Here is a 22,612-nt window from a genome sequence, read left to right on the forward strand (position 1 = left end):
ATGCTTGTTGTTCCAGTGAAATCACAAAATAGAAATGCAAGTAAGCCACCGTTACGAATACACAGTGGCCCCAAGGTGTGCACTTAAATTAAATCAAATGCACGAATTGCAAAACAAATATCAAAATAAAAATAGCAATTTATTTTTAAGAAATGTAGAATAAATTTCACAAGAATGCAAATCATATCCAAGCCTGAAAAGTACCCTAGAACGTACATGACATACATTGATTACGTTCTGGGGTTCTCTCCAAAATGGCGGAAGACGGTAACTCAACGAGAAGAATTGTTAAATAAATTGCACACAAAAAATATTCCTGTATCTTTACGTGTGAAACCCTGATGTCACATGGACTATTTTAACGATGTCCTACGTTTCTGTGCCTTCATTGTTGTTACATCCTTGCCATCTATGGAGGGTTAGAGATCTCCTAGATTCCATAAAAAAAAATACTTAATTTGTGGTCCGAAGATGAACCTAGGTCTTTTGGAACAACATGAAGGTGAGTAATTAGATTTTTCATTTTCGGTTGAACTAACCCTTTAACAGTGACAACTGGTCCGTATACTAAAGTGTTACCATACTAGAGTAGCCATGTTGAATTCTCAACTTGAGGCTCATACACACCGACATTTAACACCTAGTGACTAAACAAAGTTTAGTTTAATGCACACTTCAGTACACACTAAAAGCATCAATTAAAAAAAAAAAAATGCCTTGGCCTCATTTATTTGATTTGAAGAGTCATGTTAAAAACTGGCCAAAAAATGAGATTGCTTCTTTTGTTCATGTGCTTGGAGCTGCTGAAGCAGTTTGGTGGTGCTCAAGCACAAAACGGTCTTGCTGAGCACATAGAAGTAGACGAAGAAGATGCACTGAGGCAAAAGGAAGTTAGAGCTGTTGGTCTCGTTTGTTTCTGAAAATAAAAAGTTGGAGCTCATGCTTGAAATATTTGCCAGTTGTGCGTGAATGGTTTTGAAAAGTGTTCTGGCTTCCTTCTTTTGTGGGACGTTGTGCAGCGCCACCTTGAGTACTGGGGTATTCCTGTTTCATCAGTGAAAATAGCTTGGGCACGAACAGCAAAAAATGCTGATGATATTCCCTCACTTTCGCACTTTTCTCAGTTTCTATCCACTTTTTTTAAATGTAGGTTTTAGGATGTTGCTGAAAAAAAATTCTGCATGGAAAGGCCAAGATTCACAAAGTCTAAAAATTGTAATATAATCATATGCGCTCAACTATGTGACTTTAAAATGGGGCAATGGAACAATCCCATTGCACGGCATCTGAAATGCTAGCTTTCTCTTTCTAAAATGATTGAGCAAAATCTCGTACAGTGCTTCGTTATAATGAACTATTTGAACTGTGTTCCCAAACAGCAGGCTCTGAAAATAACATGACTGTGTTTTGTCTGTGTGCTCTGAAGCTTGTAATTTACTGTATACAGAAAATTATACACAGTGCCTTTTACTGCTACAGCAAATGTAATTTTTCTTTGTGATATTTAGCGCAAGTGGAAGTGATGATTTGTTCACTTCAACTCACTAGTTGGAACCTGCTTCATTCGGATATGTTTTAAGTGATATTAATGTAATTATAAATGTAATTTGTAACTCTGAATGGAAACATAGCTAAAGACTTAAAAAACAACTATATTGAATATAATTACCATGCTTACTAATATGCAAATTAGGCAAAATGTAATTTATTTATTATTAATTATAATGGGTTTCCTAATCTAAAGTCAGAATCATATATTTTTAGCGCCTTGTGTGTCCAAAATTGTTTGTGGACCATAACATTTAATATATTAATATATTCTGTCATCATTTACTCACACTCAAGTAGTTGACTAGGTGTAGCAGAGAATGCACAGGGAGAATTAGTACAAAAATTTGTCTTTTAATAAACCCAAATGAAGATAATCCACACAGAACAGTAGCATACACACATAACATCTATGGAAGACAAAGTAGACCGGGCCGTGACAAATGGAACTGAACGAACTTAAAGGGGAGCTAATGAGGATAATTAACACGACACACCTGAACCAAATACGCAGTTAACTGAAGACAGAAAGTAGGGCACACACAGAGCACATGGGGCATGGAAAAACAACAACAAACAGTCCAGGTACGTGACGCGTAGTAGGAAAAAAAAATACTATGGAGGTCAATGTTGACCCAAAAATATCATCCTTTCAGAACAAAGAAATTTGTACAATTTTGGAACTACTTGAAAATGAGTAAATGATGACAGAATTTTCCTTTTTAGATTAAGTATTTTTTTTAAAAAACAACCTCCTGGAAGAAATATTCTATGTCTGATCAGACAGCAAGAAATCCTACAGTAGAATGGCCTCTTGTTTGTCCACTTCCATTAACCGTCCAGCAAGGGCAGTTAATTGGTGTCCATTTAAGGCATTTAAGAACTATACAGGGATTTGAGCTCAACTGTGTAGTTGTGCTCTTTCTTTACCAGAAATCAATCCAAGATCCTTTTATTCTAGCATCAGTTGGACAGCACCAACGGTCATGTGAAAAAGAAAAGGTGGGAGGTCAGCGGGAATGGAGGAACAGACAGAGAGGCATGTAAAGGGGGATGAAATGCTAGTCTTGCAGGAAAGGGGCTGACTCACAGCTATTCTTTCAGACACACATAGCAGCTGCTAATTCAGGCTATTCAGTCGGGGCTTACGGTATCACAGCAAACACTGGCACTCACAGGAGAGGAAAAACCCTGACAGGCGTTTCACTCTAACAACCCTCTATCTCTGTATTTGTTTATCCATATGTCACTTTACCCAGCTCTCAATTTTTCTCTTTCTGCATTTCAATTAGACGTTCACACACTCGCCTCACTCTCTGCACTCACTCTAAGGGCTCCTCAGAGGTTCTGATCTGCTGGGTTTTTAGTGATTTGTTATTCATTGAGAGAGGTCACGCACCTCTTTTCATCCAGAAGCACAGCTGCTGGAGAATGTTCCGGGACTTTTATTACATTACCTGTCTTGCGTGTCTTGAGTCAAAGAGCAGAGTAGAGCAGGATCTTCTTGCCTTTGCTCACTCTGCCTATGAATGAGTAATAGAACATTCTTAAAATCTCAGGAACAATCATTTGCTCTGTCTCTATTTTCATGGTCTGCGTAAAACATTTTATTTGTATTTGTAGAGCGCTTCCCAATGCCGTAGCATTTGTTGAGCTAACTAACTCAGCTGCGTGGTTTTAGAGACCCTGCTGTTATTTTTAAAATATATATGTCTTTTCTGCAGCAGGGAGTTATAATGCAACTACTTGAAATCCAGTACAACGGCGAAAGAAAGCACGGTTTTGAAGCCTGTTTTGTAAAGGAAGTTTACTTGTATAACACTATTCACAATCCATATCTGGGCAATTAGTTTGTGTATATGAAGATATGTAACAATGATATTAAGAGCCCTGTGAAAAAAAATTTAACGGGTCTGGATGAATCATTCAAATTAAGATAACATGCGTTAACAAATAGAGGAGAAATAGGATATCACTTTAATAGACCTTGTTAATAGACAATATTCAGGTAAAAATGTGGTGAAATATGGAGTACATCAGTCAGGCATTTAAATTAAAACGAAAACATACAGTGTGGCCAATGAGGACTGATTCCCAAAATAATGTCTATCATGAGCAGGTCCTTCTAAAGGATGGTTTGAAATGATAAATTAATTCTTTGAAGCAGTCTGCCCTTTATAACTTTTAGTTGTAGAATACTGCTTTGATATTCAAACAAACTATCCAACTGAAATGTGATTTAACTAAATCAGAATCAAATTGAGAAATTGATAACCTGAAATCAAATTGAAAAATCAGTATCAATGCGCAGCGTTAACCAATCACTCGCTTCTGATATTCCTGTGAATAGAAACTAGGAGGAAGCCTAATTGCTAAACAAATTCTGCAGTAGTCGAACTTGATTCCAAGTAACTTTTACAGGGTATTAAAAGTTGCTCACAGTACTGTAAAATATCAGCTTACATACCAAAGCCATCTAAGGAAGATGCTTTATAGTAGGCTAGGCCTACTAGAGACTCACAGGACAAATCCAGACTGGGAAGAATTTTTTCGTCCCTCATGATGATTTAAATGGCATTGCACAGTTTAGGTGCATCGATATGATGTCTTATCCATCCATATACATTCATGCTACGATCAAACGTGCATACATGAGATAAGATGATATGTTGATGCTCATGCTACGACATAACCATGCATCAAATGCACATTTCCCATCTACCGTATCACCATCCTCTGCCAAAAGTTGGAGCAAAGTTGGAGTAACAAAACATTGGCGAGCACTCCTAGATTGGGACTGTGTTAAGTGTTCAGTATTAACTATACAACATTAAATAATAATTCTTGCATAAGGTTAAAGAGAATATTTTATTAATACTACTGCATTGAGAATTATATACTTGAAATAACTACAAATCGTGTGGTTGAAACCAGAATGCGTAATGTAATTCGACCTGAGTGAAAGAGCTTTAAAGTAATGGCAAAGCTTTAGTAAAGCAACATGGAGTTTGTGGTCGGGCCAGATGGCCTAATGGCCTAAAGTAAAGAAGAAGAATGATAAAGAATGATAAAGCTTTAGAAGGGCACAAGCATCAGCAGCAATCCTCTTTTTTCTTGTCCATGATATCTATGACAGTGAGCAAAGGTTGCAACTCATTATTGTCATCAAGGACTGCAGAATGACCTGCATGGTGTGGGGGGGTGGAAAACAAATGCAGAACATGCTCAATCCTTAAAATATACTTTCTGAACACTGCAAAAGTTTAGGGTTGGTAAGATTATTTTAAACTGTCAGAAAGAAGACACATATTCAGCAAGGCTGCATTTATTTGATTGTTTGTAAATACAGTAAAAACTGTAATTGTGTGTAATCTTTTCACTATTTTTTTGTGAAATTTTTCTTATTTATGAGACGGCAAAGCAGATTTTAAAATTGTACAAAGTGCTGCAAGATCCTACAGAAATCACTCTTTAAATGCATTATTAAAATCACAGTTTGTGTTAGTTCACAGTGCATTGACTAATGTTAACAAATTATACCTTATTGTAAAGTGTTACTCAAATCGCTCTGATGAACAGAAAGTTCAAAAGACCGAACTGTCCATTTCTGCCTTCTTGTTGATGGACTTTTAAATGGTAGTACAGTGGTGGCCAAAATTGTTAGAACACTTGATATATTTAAGAGGTTTCAGTTGGTTTTGTTGAACTTGAAATACTCTAAAAGCTAACTATTGCCAGAACTACCTGCGATGGAATGAATCTGCTGAAACATAAAAAATAATGATGGACTGATCCCCTCTGGGAAGTCCGGACCTCAACCCCATCGGGCAAATTTGGGGTGAGTCAGAAAATAAACTGGATATATTTTATACTGTATATACAAAGGAAACCCTTTGGCTTAAATTGCAGAAGGCATGGGATAACAATACTGTTTAAGTTCTCAGGAAATATATATTGACACTATGCCAGAGAAATGTGCTGCTGTAATTGATGCAAAAGGTTGATAGATAGATAGATAGATAGATAGATAGATAGATAGATAGATAGATAGATAGATAGATAGATAGATAGATAGATAGATAGATCTTCTGTACAATGCCTACACTGTACCAGTCAAAAAGCTTTTAAAGAGCTAATGTTGTACAGGAAAAGGAACAGTGCAGGCTGTTCCATGGTAAAATAAAATATGAGAGATCAGAGGAGATAACATTTCCACTTTACTCCTAAAGAATAGATTTACAGGTCTGCAGAGGAATGCAATACAAAAAGCAGAACTCTAGCAGAAATACTGCCACCAAATTATTTTCAATGCTTGAGTGTCTGTGACCATAAATGCCATATAATATATAGATGATACTGCCAAACCCATGGAAGAAGAGCAGCTGGGTGCTGATCAGTCAGTCATTCAGATGATAAATAGAGCATAGAGCTGAGACGACTGAAAAAAATCCAGCAGAATTCCAAAAAGCACCTGGGAGTGAGCACGCATACAGGCACACACAGTAAGGATTCAAACCCCTGCTAGGCGAGTAATCTCTAGACCTCTCTGCCAGCCCACCATCATATACACCCCCACAGAGAATGTAATCCAGCTGAGATTAGATGCGATTCACAACACACACACACACACACACATATACATCCAAAATATACACCCACTCACAGCATGAGCTATACTGTGCTTTACGGAGACAATCTTTAGCTTCAGGAAGGGATAACCGAGGTGACATCTCCCTCACGAGGACCTCACGTTTACCTAAAAAACAGCTCACTGGCTTAAATGAACTTACTAATGTTTTTTTTTCCTCAAGTTAAACACGAAAACTTCTGAAAAATACAAAAAAGTTATTTTTTTTCAAATTTATTAAATCTAATCATATTCAGCAATTGCTTAGCTCAAGCTATTGTGTGTGATCTTATTAATTAATGACTAAATAGCCATAGCTGACTGAAAATCTTTACTTGAGAACTGATTTAACTGATTTAGGATACATATCCAGACCAGAAGAGCCTCAAACATGCACACACACACTCACACACACACACACACACACACACAAAATCAGCCCACACCTCCACCAAGCACACACACCTCCGTCAGCAACACACACTCTGCTGCTTGCGCCTCACGTCAAAGAATAGACAAAAGTTTAGATGCCTCTGAATATTTTAGTTGTTCTCTGCACTATTTAGAGAGTTTATCTGAAATATTCATCGGTTTAATCAAATTTTCCTTAAAAAAAAGTGTTAAATATTTCAAGCAACAGTGAAATCCATTACAGGCCCTTTAATAGTATCTGGGGAACATGTATGGGTGTCAGGTGGGTACCTGCTGGCTGAGGGTTTAAATGGACACCGGTGGCACATAATCACAGGAGAGAGACATTATTATGAACAGTTCAGATCACAGACATACACTTTATTACAAATTTATGCAGTTTTATTCACCATGCGTTTTCACAGTATAAATATATTATGGATTTTTCCCCATAGTTTTTGCACTATGCAAAAAGTACAACACGCTAAAACAAAAAAGTTATCAGCCATTTTTAATCTGCAATTAAGATAAATGCACGTTTTTTTTCTTAACTAAAAATGTCACAAAAGAATGTATCTGTAGTACCTAGTAAAAGCAACATAACATGATGGAAGAACCAAGGGAGGAAAAAAAGCTAAACATCTCGCAAGGGGGTCATTAAAAGTCTATTATGTTTAAAAGTGCTTAAAATACACCTATTCAGCTCTAAAGGATTCATAAAAAGGGTAGGATGCCATTAAGCAGTGTATGGTGCGGCTTTAAAGTACCCCTGAGGTTTCAGGAGCGGGTGATGGCGAGCCGGATGTGCATTCTGCCCTCTCAGCCGATCAATTCCCAGGCTAATGTTTCTCTCTTTTGTGGCATATGCCTCACTCTCTCTATGACTTCTACTCTTGTTCTCTCTCTCTCTCTCTCTCTCTCTCTCTCTCTAGGTTGAACTCGTTAAATATTCATAATGCCTCAATCTCAGAGCTGTGTTTAGAGAGGCTTGTCCAAAAGTGATCCAGTGTGACAGAGTTCACTGCTTCTGAAGAGCTCTCTTCATTGTGTGCTTGACCTAAAGGGCCCCTACTGAAATAACTAGGTAGCCATCACTCCACTATTGTTTTACAACAGATGTTCTTGGAACAATGTCTGAATTCATAGCGGAACAGAAATAGTTGGCAACTCTTTGGGGGCGAGACCAACATACACATTAAAGCCAGAACGCCAGTGATTTTATCAATGGGGGTCACCTGGTTGAAGCATTGTTGGTGGCTATGCAAGTAGGCTGAATGCGTTGGAGATTTGAGAATTTTGTGTTCTCCATTTGAACTAGTTTATCGAATAGTTAGTGGGTTGTGTAAAGGATGGGGAGTTTCCGCTGACTAGACCTTGATCGAATGTTAACAAAAGTTAACAAAGTAATGGTAACGTTTATCAAAATGTACATGAAAGACAATCCAAAAAAAAATAATCAAGATTGGTGATATCTGCAAAAATGAAACAAAATGAATCAATTCACCCACAAAAATATTGAAATGAAGGGGTTTTTACATAGAGCACATTCTGGCAGTCCAAAGCTAGACGGAGCCTAAGAAAGCCTATTATGATACTGCAAGAGATGTTACAGACTAATGATATAGGTTACACTTTATATTAGGTGGCCTTAACTGCTATGTACTTATTAACTACAATGTACTTATTGCGCTTATACTGTATTGCAAAAGATTTCTGCTGCTATTAAGGAGGTAAGATTTAACTACATGGGTATTTTTAAAAATATAATTACAAATGTAAAAACATGTATGTACACAATAAGCGCATTGTATCAAATTATTAATTTAAATGTAAGTACACAGTAGTTAAGGCCACTTAATATAAAGTGGGACCATGATTTATTATATATTTTGACTGATAAAGAAGTGATTGTTGTTGCTGCTGTTACTACAAAAAAGCGAATGGAATAATAAAGGAAATAGTGCTTAGAATAGATGATTGGAAGTACAGCTGTGTAGAAATGTAATAGTGAATGCAGTGTAGCATTGGTGCATTAAAGAGGGGAAATGCAGAGCCATAATTTCTCAGAGACGGTTGAAGCATGCAGTACTGAATCATTCCTTTATAAAATGAAAAATAGTGGCAATAATATTCTTCAGAAATTCACCTGCTCTGTTCCACAAAAGAAGTCATATGGGTTAGGAATACATAGCATAAGGGTTGACTATTCCTTTTATCATTCATGCTGCCAAAACTCTTTAAACCTGAATAGTTATAACAGAAGGCATAACAGAATCACAGAATCTTCCATTCATCCATAAATCAGTCCATCAATCCGAAATTAAATTAAATCAAATGAACTTAAATGAGCTCATCCAAAAGTCTGGGTCTCTACCTGTCCTGTTCTTAACTCAGAATCATATTTGTTTTACTCTTAGGCTTCAGAGCCAACGCGAATCTGCAGGAAAGTCCAGACAGCTGGGATCAGATTAGGACAGCAGTCTCACCAGAGTCTCTTCACTTCAAGAGAACAGTCTTGGCTTTACATTCCAAGTGCTGCAGATTAGACAAGCCACCACTGGGAGAAGCCATCTGATCCATGTGGAAAGAGACCAACTATAGATTTTTTTTTTTTTAAATAATAAATACATATATGGTATTTGGGGACAACCAAGTATACCATAATATAATAGTAATAGCCCAGGACACAGTGCGGCAAAAATGATACGAAACCAAAAATCACATAGTGCTGTGACTTAACTGTAAACTAAATCTAATTCAAAATAAAATTTAAAATAAGTTTTAATGAAAATGACATTGTAATTTTATGCATGGGTTTTATAGTTTAGACTTTCCAACACAAGAAAACATGTTTCTGTCAAGCACCCGCTCCTCAAGCAGGATGCACTTCACATACACTATATACTGCTTGCACCAATATAAATAGACACTGTCAAAATAGAGTTATATAAGAAATATTATATAAGAAATATTTTTGTATAGAGTTACACAAACATAACTGCTATAGAAACTAAATAGAGTGGTTTATTATTTAATACAATTTAACACAAACTTAAACCGGCTTTGTTTCATTTGTTCATTCCTGCTTATAAATACAATATAAAAGCAGCAAACTCGGTTTAATCAGTCAACCATTGCCACAGATTAAGATACACATGACGCATGTGTTTTTACCTGATGGCATCAAGATTCATTTTCAGTGCTCTGATCAAAAGTAGTCCGCTGAGATACATTATTTTATTCTCTTGGTTATTAACATGCACTGTCCTGTGACCATTTGTGATCAGAATTTGTTGAGATTCTCCTCCCACATCCCTTTCACAAGCCTTAGTACCCATACACCAGCCAGTAGGCTTGGAATCGCCGATTTCAGACAGCAGTTGATTTCAGACAGCAGTATGGTCAAAACAATCTGCAAATAGCCAATCTTTGGTTGAAACAGTACAATCATAATAGCATTTGTTTGCAAAAAAATAAATAATTGGTCTTGTTTATTAAGCTCGATTTATTAAGAGGATTAAGTCTCTCACATTTGAGGATTAAGAACAAATTTAAGTAAGTATTTGCTCGAATGACAAAATAACCCACACACTTATTATCAAATGAATGACCAGTAAGTCAACCTGAGGTGAACACAACGTCCTTGGATTTATAGAAGCGCTACGTCAAGGTCATCAAGAGATCTCACGGGGACTCATGAACACATCTGGATTCAGTGTACAAGTGTACCTGTGATTCTTTCTAACAGTTAAAGTGCAGCTTTGTTCGTCGATTGCAAAACTGACCATTTCAGAAATGACTGTAAGAGCTCAGTGGAGAAAAGCGCTAATTTGACCTCTTTTGCTTTCCTGAACTTTGATAGTCACTTAAATGGACAAAAGCAAATTACAGGTGGACAGCCGGGCTTTGAGGCAGTGGAGGCATATATATGAGAAATATTTCCTTCAGAGACCGTTCCATTTAGTTGTTTAAATATTAAAGTGGGATTATGACTGGTATAGTGACTATACATCTGTACATACTCATCATGCAAGCACAAATACATCCACGTAGGCCCAGTATAGCAGGCTACGGCCAAGACCGACTGAGTGAGTTGTAATCTCCAAAACTCTCAATCCTTTGAAGTTAATCACTGAAGTGAACACTTTCACGGCAAATCATTCTGACATTCTTTGACAAACAGCCCAAGAAAAAACACTTAACCTTCCCCCTCTCTCGTTACTCTTTCTTTTGCTCTCTGTCTGAAAACCATTCAAACTATCTTTAAAAACTTTGACATGTTTACATTGTAAGTGTCAGTGTTGTACACCAGACTGGACTCCCTTGACCACGCTCTCCACTCAGGTTTAACCTTTAACCCTTGTGAAAAAGAAATGAATTTAATTGAATTAAAATGTACGCTTCAAATAGTATTTCAAAATAAATGCTGTACCTCAAGATAATGTTATTAATATTAATTATAATAGGCCATGTGAAGTTAAAGAGAGTATACTTTAACGACACACTTTTAAAATGGCACACAAGGTTTTTAAAAATTAGTTTTAATGTACATACAAATACACATGCAAAATACATGATAATATATATAATTAAACTATTGTTTTCTAGCATTACATTTGAGGTGATTTTTTTATGTAATTGCAGATTTATTAAACTGCAACAATTACAAATATATTTAACGACATGACAAAAGTTTCAATAGAAGAAAATATTAAAGCATATTTTGTTTTGCAATTGGAAGCATAGTAATACAATAACGCATTACAAATAACAATACATACAAATAACATGCAAGTGTCAGAAAAGCTTTAGTATTCAATATTATTTTGAAGTATACATTAATAAGTACTCTTTTTTTTAAAAAGTTTTGTACATTTTTATGGGCACGGACCCTCTAGTCACGGTCTTGACTCTGCTACAGGTCTATGGAAAGTTACTTGTAGACTATAACAACATGTTGTTGTTGTTTTTTAATGGGTTTAAGGTCATCAGGGTCTTCCCACAGTCTACCGACCACTGACAGTTATGCAGCTTATAAGACAAGGTGAATAATTAAGCAGTGTCATGAAATACAGGACATATTTTTTCCTTAATAAATGTGTGCCCGCTGAGAGCTTCTCTGAAAATACTCAGAAACACTCAGTGTGTTTACAGAGGTATGTCTGTACTCACTTCTGTTTAAAATATCCTCAACAGTATTTTCTGTTTCCCCTTTTTTATCTCTGGTTATAGCCTGTCGCAATATTGCAAAAAATATTAGGGCAGAGAATTGAAAACATACAAAATTTTAAATAAAATATAAAAGAAAACCTTCGCTTTATATTTAGTTTGTTTTATATTTTGACGTAATTTAGATTCCAATGTGTTCTAAAACAAAATAGAACAAAAGAACATTTATATTTTGTATTTATGTATGTATTTATTACAACTTTTTTGTTAGTAATAACTTATTTTAATAGCTTTCATTTGCTAACAAAAAAGTTATAATACATGAACAAATAAAATAGTACAATAAAAAAGTTTTTTTGGAAAATGAAATATCTATCAAACAACTAAGTGGTCATTTATGGTTAACACAGCTAATTGGAACTGACTGATGCACAGTGAAGCGTGAAATATCTTCAAATAAATAATCAGGATTGTAGCACGCGTTACTTCTAATGTCACATATTAAAAGTTTGCACGAGTTTAACATTTTTCTACCACTGCAAGCAACCACAGGCATGTTTGCTGCGTGCAAAAACAATCATTAATCAGATGTCAGCCTGGAAATTAGCCTAACTTGTGCTAAATTCGCTTCATATCGCACCGCTCACTCGCAATACAGCCGCAAGCGAACGGCATAAACATAAATATAAAAATTCCCATTATAATCAACAATCCCAGACACGGTTTAAAGATTCGTATGTCAAAATTCTAAGCAGTAACGGGGTCTGAAAGTGTCTAGCTGTCATTCAGCTGTTAATAACCGTGCCTCCGTTTGGACGAGATCAGAGTGTGATGTGAGGGGCCAGAGATACGGACCCGTTCTGTGATAAGTCTAAAAATGGCTCTTGATGGAGCTGCCACATTACCATGCAGGCTTGGCATCTTCATTTCCCTGCCACTAGAGCAGACAAAGGCAGAAGTGTGTTCACTGCCAAAACACAGACTTCAGCTGACCTGCTGCTGTCTGACACCCCGTACAGTCCACTGCAAACCCTGAGAAGGTGATCATGTGATTATCAAACCTGCACCTTCTTTTAAACACTTCAGTGAATTTTATTAAGCACATTACGCTCCTAAATTCCTCATTGATTTCTAAAGAGAACAAGCACTTACAATAAGGTCTCAGTGAAACATACCGAACGTTACAACACATTCGCAACACCCCCACACCGATCCACCCACTCACTTTTTCCTCCTACAGCCTCTCTCCAGCACAAAAGTTAACAAATGAAACAGGAAAACTAGTCAGCCAATGTATCATACACAGGGGGGAGTCTTGTGTTAGGCTGCAACTTCCTTCTCATTAGCTTAATGGCGTTTGAGGCCTTTAACTCGGTAGAAACGGCATGTGGAGAGACACAACAAGAGACTTAACTGCGTGACTAGTTCCATTGAAAAGACACTACATGTATGAGGGGTGCATCATATGCAACATATTGCGTGCAGTGACATGAAGCAAGAACCAAATCGGTTTTAAAATGCCTGTAAATGCATCGTATAAGTGCACGAATAAGCTTTTTTGGTAAACAAAATTTTTTTTTAATCACAGCTACAGAGCTGGACAGGGGAAAAAAAAATGTGATATCTAAATATCTATACGTTTTTATCAAAGTCAAAAAATATTGTTTAAAAATAATGAATGAACTTAAATACATAGCAAAAACATTTTTATATTAAAATCAAGTAGCTGTTTAAGATAAAAAAAAAAGAAATCTAACTAATAACAGTTGCAGATGATTGCATTTTCAATTTTATTTAGCAGTGTATATATTTATTTATTTATTTATTTTTATTAGTAATTTGCAGTTTTGTATTGTAGACAACTTTTGTGGAACTCAATAATTTATGGTAATATACAGCAGTGGTTCCCAACCTTGCACAGGGAGACGTTCTTGCAAGCTGGGGACTATGGAGGACGGCTGCAGCAAATTTCCTTGTTTTTCTGTCAGGTCAATCTGAACCTGAAGTACAACAATACAGCTTTGACATAAACAAAATTATATTTTCATATAATATTTCATACTGTGTGCTGAGAAAAATACTCCTAAGTAAGGATGAGTCATGACGACAAACTAGATGCGTTCCACTAGCTTATGGAGATATTTGCTTACTGCTGTTTCTACAATCACATACTGTCAAGAAGGCACGTTTATTTCATTCGACACTCATTGTGAATGTTAAAAAAAGTGTGTTCTGTGAAGGAGTTATATGAAAAGAATGAGTTAAACGTTAGCGTGCTACCCTGTTGAAACATAAAATCTAGCATGCGCTGGATAGGTAGTCTATGTTTTGATGAGTGGTAGCTGGTTTGAGCTGGTGTTTAGTTAGTTCTTAGCTGGACATGAGCTGGAGCGTGAGCGACTAGCCCCTGCTCAGGAACAGCTTCATCCAGCTGCCATGCTTCAAAACTACCTAACTAGCATATATATATATATATATATATATATATATATATATATATATATATATATATATATATATATATATATTTTATCAACAGGATACATCGGCCGTGTCACTATAATGTGACCTACCAGTGACAGCTGTGTCAAATTACTGCCATTCACATCTCATCTCCCACAGCTACATGAAATAATAACAAAGTGACCGCTGAACGTACACGTCAGAATCTTAGCGGAAGCAGTAAGTCATCTTATGAATTCAGACATACTGCTTTTCACATACTGTATGTTATGTCAGTGTGAACAGCAAAGACCACTGTGTACGGAGTTTTCGGTCACTGCGCCGTCCAATCAAATAGCTGATTTTGGAAAAAGTGCATTTAGAAGAGCGCATTGTGGGTGTGATACCTTGCCGGATGATTTGGTTTTGCTGCTGTGGTTGTTGTTGGCGGAGAGGTTGGCGTCTTCGTGTACGCGGTCCAGAAGCCACAGCAGGAACTCCAAAGCGTCATGTTGAGCGTTTCCCTTGAACTGAGAGCCATACTTGGACACAACACTCTAGGGAAGGAGTGGGAGATTGTGTCAGATAAATATTGATAGGGATACAGTTTTAAACCTAATTGCGTTATAACTTTATTCGTACAAATGTCATTTTTCTCCTCACGTCCCCAGATACTTTGGAGGATTCCCAGCTGTTTCGTCACACTCTCTTGGAACACTACTAAGCTTCAAGCACTAGGCTTTTCAGTGATGTAAATATAAATGGTAAGCCAAGAAGCGGTAATGTTTACACCTGGCCTTAACGTGCGTTTTAATTTGTCTTGTGTTTGGATTTCATCTAGACTGTAGCACATAAATAAAACTGAATGAATGAAGCCATTCCACTGCTTATGTGTGAGCAGGAAACTAAACAGATGAAAAGGTTTTGGTTATAATCGGTGTGTTCTGGCATAACACGGTGAAAACAGATTTCATTGTTTCGGATGACTTCCGAAAACACTTCCCATAATGCTCACGTGTTCGGTCGACGGCAAATACGCATTTTGTTGCTTTTTAAACGCATTCTCTCACACTACTAAATCGTTCCCAACCGAATGTGTTTTCAGCTATCTCTGGAAGCGGTGGAAAAAATCGACAGGCTCATAAGCTTTATACTCAGCATCACGCACTTGTGATCATAAACACATTCTAATACCAGGAGTAAACAGAGCCTTATAGTCATCACTTCTGCAGGGACAGCCCTTAACTCTTGTATAAATAATAAATATCGCCAATATTCTAAAAAAATATGAGGCGAGGTGTTATTTAATTTAAAGTTTGGTTAAAGGTGCCGTTAGTGTACTTTAAAAATGACATTTTAAGCTGCGAGGTTGCCCAGGACAAACAGCGTAAATGAAGATAAGTTTTCCACTTTCCTCTGTGCAAACGTAAAGCCTTAAAAACAGTTTAAACTTGATTTGTATAGTCACTGAATTGAATTGAAGCCTAAAAACTAATATTTACCAAATGTCCTGTGTGACTTTTAAACAAAGACAGACATCAAGAGCAGGTTAAACGTATGAAAAGGATTCTGAGCACATTAGCACAATGTCATAATCAGATCATAATAATCTCCTTATCTGCTTATCATATTTGGATTGATCTGGGATTTTAGCAGATTTTGGGAATCACAAAGCTTCAGTAAGACTAGAAATATATGGGTTAGTCAGTAATATAAATTCTACTCTGCTGTTCTCATTGCACCGCACTTCTCTTAACAAAAACTAAATTCCTCATATATTATGCTCCTCAAAGAAAATATAACATTTATTTGTCATTTCATATGGTTTCAGTATCCCATTAACCAGTAAGAGATGTTTATTTGCCAGATGAACAGCATTTATCACTGTTATGCTGCTTGCTCAACTGTATCAAAGGAAATTCAGTATTCTTTTATTCACCCTCATGTCAAGCTTTAACGATGGTTGCTCTTTTTTTTATAATGCTATTTTAATGAATGGAAACTGATGCTAAATTAAAAGTGGTTTATGCAACTTGCGCCCTATTCCAAGTCTTCTAAAGCCATACAAAACCTTGCTTGAGAAACCGACTGTAACACTGTAGTGTTGTCTGATTTGTGAAAAGGTCCTTCTTAAATCATCTCAGTGAAGTTACAACCTGGTTTGAATGATTCATTTACAAATCTGTCTGTTCTGGTTCTCAACTTCAGCTCAGTGACTTAAATGAGACAGTTCACACACTAAAACAATATTTTGACACTATTTACTCACCCTTATGTTCTTCCAAACCTGTATGCGTTTATTTCTTCGGTATTCTACGATATTTGAACAATGTTGATAGCCAAAGAGTTTTAGTTACCATTATATGCCAATCAAAAACACTTAAAATATCCACAGAAGAAAATCAGTCATACATGTTTTGGAGTGACGTGACTGTAAATTGTATTTTTGAGTGTATTGTTCCTTTAAGGCCATTCACGCTGTTCCATACTAAATGTTATTTCAGTCTCAACAGCATGCCTGCCGCACAGGTAACCTTTATCAATTCAAATGAAGTCTGCATGAGTAAAACAAGTCCAAAGTTCCAGACATGTCCTCGTACAGCAGCTTTATGACATGTACACCTATGAATATTTGTTTAACTGGGACTAGGGGCTGTAAACGGATACTTCTGCTGAACTAAAATGCGGACAGACTGTACACAACTTTAGGCGGCATTATATTTAATACGGCCTCTGTAGGTTAACAGGTGCATACCCTGGGGATAAGTATAATTTGAAAAGCAAGTTTAAATAAAACCCATCTCTCAGTCGATTTGATATAAACGACAAGGTTCGACTATCTTCCTTACGACTTGTCTCAACAGTCGACCCTTTCATACCACAGCAGACTGTTTGAACTTACAGAAGCCGCTATGCATATGAATTGTAAAAAATATATTTTATTAAATAATTTTTTTTTAAATCAGCCTTCTCTCAGAATATCAAGGTCCAGTGGTCAAGCAGCAGCCAGTATAATTTGTGCGAGAAGTAGTTCAGACATAAATTACTGGTCTCCATTCACTTCCTAGACAAGGAAGGACAAACCTCTCCCTTTCTCTTACACAAGAATGACAAACAAGTCTAGCAGGTTAACATGACCTGTCTTGGTTCCATTGGCAATTCGCTAAGCAACGTGATGAATGACGGCATTACATAACCTCAGCTTCAGAGCTGCTTGCAGAGTTTCTCTTCTATTCTTAAGCTTAGCAGACAGGAATGTGCCTTTACTACATTCTTCTTTTCATTTTAGAATCGGCTAGTTTTCCATTTAGTGTCAAAGACATGGCCAGTGGGCTGAATACAACTCACTCAGGAATCCTACGACTGGAAAATAAAAATGTAAATGAAAATCACGAAGAAAAGAGAACAAAAAAAGCGTATTGTTTTCTTAGTTTTTTTTATTTGACACATTGAATTTTTATTTGAACAGGCCTATAGTACACTGGGATAGATTGACTTTTGTTAATGGAAACACACTTTTATTTATACATAGGAAAAATAGATAAATAGGAAAAATATGAAAACTCTAAATGAGATGCTTGGTCTAATCAGACTCAATGATCTATACTGAGCTATGCTAAAAATGCTATCGCCAGAACCGTATATCGACTGAACGATCAAAAAATGTTCAGTCGATTCAGAAACTCGATTTTTTAACTCTGGGGGACTTGGGAGAATGAGCCTATATATATTTTTTTTTTTTTAAAGTGAACTGTTCCTTTAAGTAGGCCCTGCATGTAATCTAGAATGAAATTAGTAAATACGTTTCCATTAGATTTACCTCAGCATTGTAAGAGTTCTGGACATTTCTGTTCTCTGTGTGAGCTCTAGTTTCTGTCACTGTCTGATTCTTCATTTGGTTTAGGTGCGTTTGTTAATTATCATCAATTCCTTTCCCCTTACAAAGATGGATTCTGTTGAGTTTGCCCGGTCTTGTCAACATTATGCGTGTTTTGCTATTCCTCTTCATGTTGGATTGCTCTCCGTGGATTTATTAAAAGACTATTTTTGCAATCTTTATCTTTGAAATAATTAGTATTGGTTCATATAACAGTAATATTAATTAACCAGATCTAAAGGGGTCGATGTCTCAAACGTAACCTGTTTTGAATACAGAAAAAAGCCATCTAACTGCCAGTGGGGCGAAAGCATATCTTACAAAAATGTACAAATGAAATGCGCAAATTCATACTAATTAGCTATCCATTCTCCAAAATGCAAAATAGTTACGAATTGCCGAGAGAGTGTGAGACTGACAGCCATGATTTAGAAGCAGACAGGAAGGAAGGAAAACACAGAGAGACAGATAAAAGTCATCAAGTCTGTCTTGTTTCCCCAGATGGAGGACAGTCATTCATTTCTGCTGAACTCCAGACGCTGACCATCAGGGATGCCCTTCCTCCTCGCCCTCATCATTTATCCCCTCACTTCACAGACTAAATAAATATCCGCTGTGGCCTACCACAGAGTTTCATGTCTTTACTGTAATCAGTACTAAACTAAACCCTGTACACAAGAAAAGCACAAAACCGAATTGGATTAAATATTAGTAACGCAACGGTTAATATTATATCATAATGCAATCTGTTCCTATGGAAGTGCCATATATTTTGACAAAATAACAAAAATGATATTGGTTGTAACGTAAGTCGGAAAAGGTGTTGTTGAGAAGTAAAGAGGAATGCATGGAAATGGGACAGATATCAGAAATATGCATCTTGGGATGATGTCTGAGGAGAGCACAAGCTGTGCTCAAGGTGGTGTGTGTGTATCAGTATTGCACCTTGCTGGGTAACCAAGATGACGCAGAAATATTCAAACAGTCCAAACACACACACACACACACACACACACACACACACACACACACACACACACACACACACACACATACACACACACACACACACATGTACAGCTATCTTTGAGGGACTTGCCATAGACATATTTTATTTTCATACTGATCTAACAAAATTTCCCATCCACTGAACCTAAACCCACCCCTAGAGAAATGTTTTTTTTTATTATTATATATATATATATATATATATATATATATATATATATATATATATATATATATATATATATATATATCTTGTTAACATCTTGTTAACATACACATTTAAATTATATAAATCATGCTTAAAATAATTTTAGAATCTTTAAGATTTTAAATCTGCCATAAAACATATTTGAGAGGGTTTTGTTAGAAAGACTTGTTTTTTGTTCACGAAAAACAAATGTACTGTAAGCATACATCAGAAAAAAAAAAATGTTAATGTTACTCAGGAATTGCTTCAGAAGTAAGTAATTCAGAGAAGGCTAGCTTTAACAAAAAGTACACTTTGATACACTTGATCCTGTAAGCTAATGAGGTCTATAGACAGAGCAGAAACTGTCCACAGTATAAAAACTGAACAGGGTAGGACTGAATGAATAGGAACACCACGGGCAAAGTCTGTTAACAATGTGGACTAATGTGCAGCTCTCTCTTTTACCCTCTCTCCCTCTTTCTCTCTCTCTCTCTCTCTCTCTCTCTCCCTCTTTCTCTCTCTCTCTCTCTCTCTCTCTCTCTGTCTCTCTCTCTCTCTCTCTCTCTCTCTCTCTCTCTCTCTCTCTCTCTCTCTCTCTCTCTCTCTCTCTCTCTCTCTCTCTCTCTCTCTCTCTCTCTCTCTCTCTCTCTCTCTCTCTCTCTCTCTCTCTCTCTCTCTCTCTCTCTCTCTCTCTCTCTCTCTCTCTCTCTCTCTCTCTCTCTCTCTCTCTCTCTCTCTCTCTCTCTCTCTCTCTCTCTCTCTCTCTCTCTCTCTCCTCTCTCTCTCTCTCTCTCTCTCTCTCTCTCTCTCTCTCTCTCTCTCTCTCTCCGGACAAGCATTGAGTTACAAGACTGTGTAGATACTGTGCCTTCAAGGCATATGCACAAAGCTAAATAGCTGTGAGCAATGTATGTGGACGGTGGATGAAAAATTCTCCTCCTGCCCATCTGTTTTTAAAAGCATAATGTCTGTTATTATTAAAGTGTTATTGTCAGTTACGCAACATTGTTGCAAAAAAAAAGGAAAAAACAAATAAAACAAATGACTGTTGTTGTAACATGTTTTTTACAATAATAATAAAAAAAACTATTCTACTTTCTTGCAAAACAAGTTGGTCAAATTGTTTACAGGTGATTCACCTGTCGCTTCCTATTCTAAGCCCCTCCCACTTCCACCAAACACACGGGACTTTTGAATTAGTGATGAGGAAGTGTAGTCATTTCCGTGAACGGGCTAGTCTGTGTGTGAACCCGCTTCAACGGCAATCGGACGCGTGTCCGAAAAAAACGCTTGTGGGTTCAAGGATTCAGTCCGATTCGATAAACGGATTCGTCGAGATCCGACTCCAAATAGCAATCAATCCTTTATATGATTCTCTAAATCTGTGTGAATCGGTGTCTGGCAGATCTACCTGTTGATCTTATTTTAAGTTTAAGTCACATATAACGATTCCACTCTACGGTGGAAAACAACCCAATCACCATTTAGAGAAGATATTTACGCTGATTCCTTCAGTAAGCTGCTCGAAACTCACCTTGAAGTCCACTGAGAGCTGAGGCGTGTAATCGAGCGTCCAGAGCGCCCTCACCAGCGACGCCAGCTTCTCCGTCACCTCCCCCCTGACCTCCTCATTCTTCAACATCCCGTTGATCCTCCGCTCATCCAATTCACATTTATACTGCTCCAGACCCAAATACTCCGCCAGAAGTTCCGTGTTGCTCAAGCACTGCACCACGGCGTTCATGAAACAGGTGTTTCCGTGGTTCTTCAGACCCTGAACTCCCGGGGTTTTCTCGCCGTAACACCAGGACAGTCTTTCTTTGACAGACCCGTAAGAAGACGAGGGCGCAGCGGTCTTCCTCGCCGAGCTCTCCCGGTGGTTCCCGGAGCTGTGGGCGCTCAGAGTGTCTCCGAAGCCCCCGTCGTCATCCTCCGCCGCGTCCGGCTGGTCCGCGTCCCCCAAGTGTGCCAAAGTGCCCAAAGTTTTGACGATCCTGCTCATGAAATTTCCAAGCGATTTCAGCGATTTCCTTCTGAACAGCTTCTGGGACTTGTGCGTCTTATTCTTGCGCTTGGAAGATTTGGCTTTGATTGTTTGTTTCCTGGTTTCCCTCGGCGTATCCATGTTTAGTCCGTCGTTTCGCCCAAACCAGAAAGAGAAACGAGGTGCTCCCACCTGTGCGGCTAGTAAACCTACATCACTGAAGCATCACGACGACGAGAAGCAGGCTGTGAAGGCACCGGTGTCTGCGCCGAGGCTCGTGATGACTAACGCGTCCCCGACATTCCCTATCACTGATCTCAGCTGCGCCGGTTTCGCTTTATCCATGACGCTCTCGTACGCACCTGGAATTACACCAGGCTTAACTCCATGCTTCAGACACAACTCTGGTTCTTTACACCACACCTACGTGCGGATGGCCATTACTGGCTGTCTGTCGCGAGCTCTGTGGTTGGAGTAAACACGTCTGAACGGCAGATACACGGCTTTTTACCCTCCCACCATGAATCTTATTAGCCTCGTTTACTTTGAACTTGCGTTGAGAGGTGAATGGAGACGGAAGTTTATCGACACCTGTATTTACCTGTGTTTTCCCTCCAGACATAAACGCACGTTATTTTATGCAGCCTATTTAATCATCGCTATTTTGTGATTGCAGTCCACGTTTTAAAGATTTTACAAGCTACTGGAATATTCCCGTCACGGCATAACCACGTGATCTGAATAAAGTCGCCCTCGCGGACCATTAAGACGTTATTTTAATCAAATCAGTCACGGCATTCACGATTAACTTGAAATTATGTTAAAAATGCCAGCATTAAATGCAAAAAATCCAGACGTTTCTTTTGATTAACCTTTTCAGCAACTTAAAATCTTCTTGTTGTCTTGAAAAAGCCAAATTAAATGAATAAAAGTGCCTGGTAGAAATTGTGAGTAAAATATTATTATTAGTATTTATTTGTCTGTTTATTTCCCGTAAGTTTAAACGACTGGAAAAAGACGTCCCATTGTTGTAGTGGACAGTGAGGGTTAGTGTAAGCAGAGATGATGAGAACTATTCTCAGGTTCATGAACAATTATTTCACAGTTGTGGTCTGTCTTTTTGCAAAGCATTAGGAGCCCCCTGCTGTTTCCTTGTGAGCTTCCTTTTAAAAGTTTTCCATGACTAGAATCATACTCGTGTATTTTCATAACCGTGGACCCATTATGCACACATTTAACAAAGAAGAATGAGACCAGATACAGAATAATCAATAATAAATAAATAATAATAATAAAGAGTAAGCTCAGCACAAAATTGTAACCTGTATAATACCAACATTAATTTACAAACTCTCC

General features: G+C 37.4%; 1 protein-coding gene across 3 annotated transcripts in view; it reads right to left on the reverse strand.

Moving 5' to 3' along the window:
- The window catches only part of usp43a (ubiquitin specific peptidase 43a), a 74,800-nt gene extending 52,651 nt beyond the window's left edge, over window positions 1–22,149 (reverse strand). The window contains exons 1-2 of one of the 3 annotated variants that reach the window (XM_043241620.1): window positions 20,807–22,147; window positions 14,605–14,754 (exon numbers count right to left, since the gene is read on the reverse strand). In XM_043241620.1, coding sequence (XP_043097555.1) covers window positions 14,605–14,754; window positions 20,807–21,397 — 741 coding nt within the window. In that variant the 5' untranslated portion in view covers window positions 21,398–22,147. Of the gene's footprint in view, window positions 1–14,604; window positions 14,755–20,806 lie in introns of all 3 variants that reach the window. The other 2 variants (XM_043241619.1, XM_043241622.1) reach the window with 2 other exon arrangements.
- Between the last annotated feature and the right edge of the window lie 463 nt (window positions 22,150–22,612).

Source organism: Puntigrus tetrazona, chromosome 6 (genome assembly GCF_018831695.1).
Source record: "Puntigrus tetrazona isolate hp1 chromosome 6, ASM1883169v1, whole genome shotgun sequence".
Lineage (NCBI taxonomy): Eukaryota > Metazoa > Chordata > Actinopteri > Cypriniformes > Cyprinidae > Puntigrus > Puntigrus tetrazona.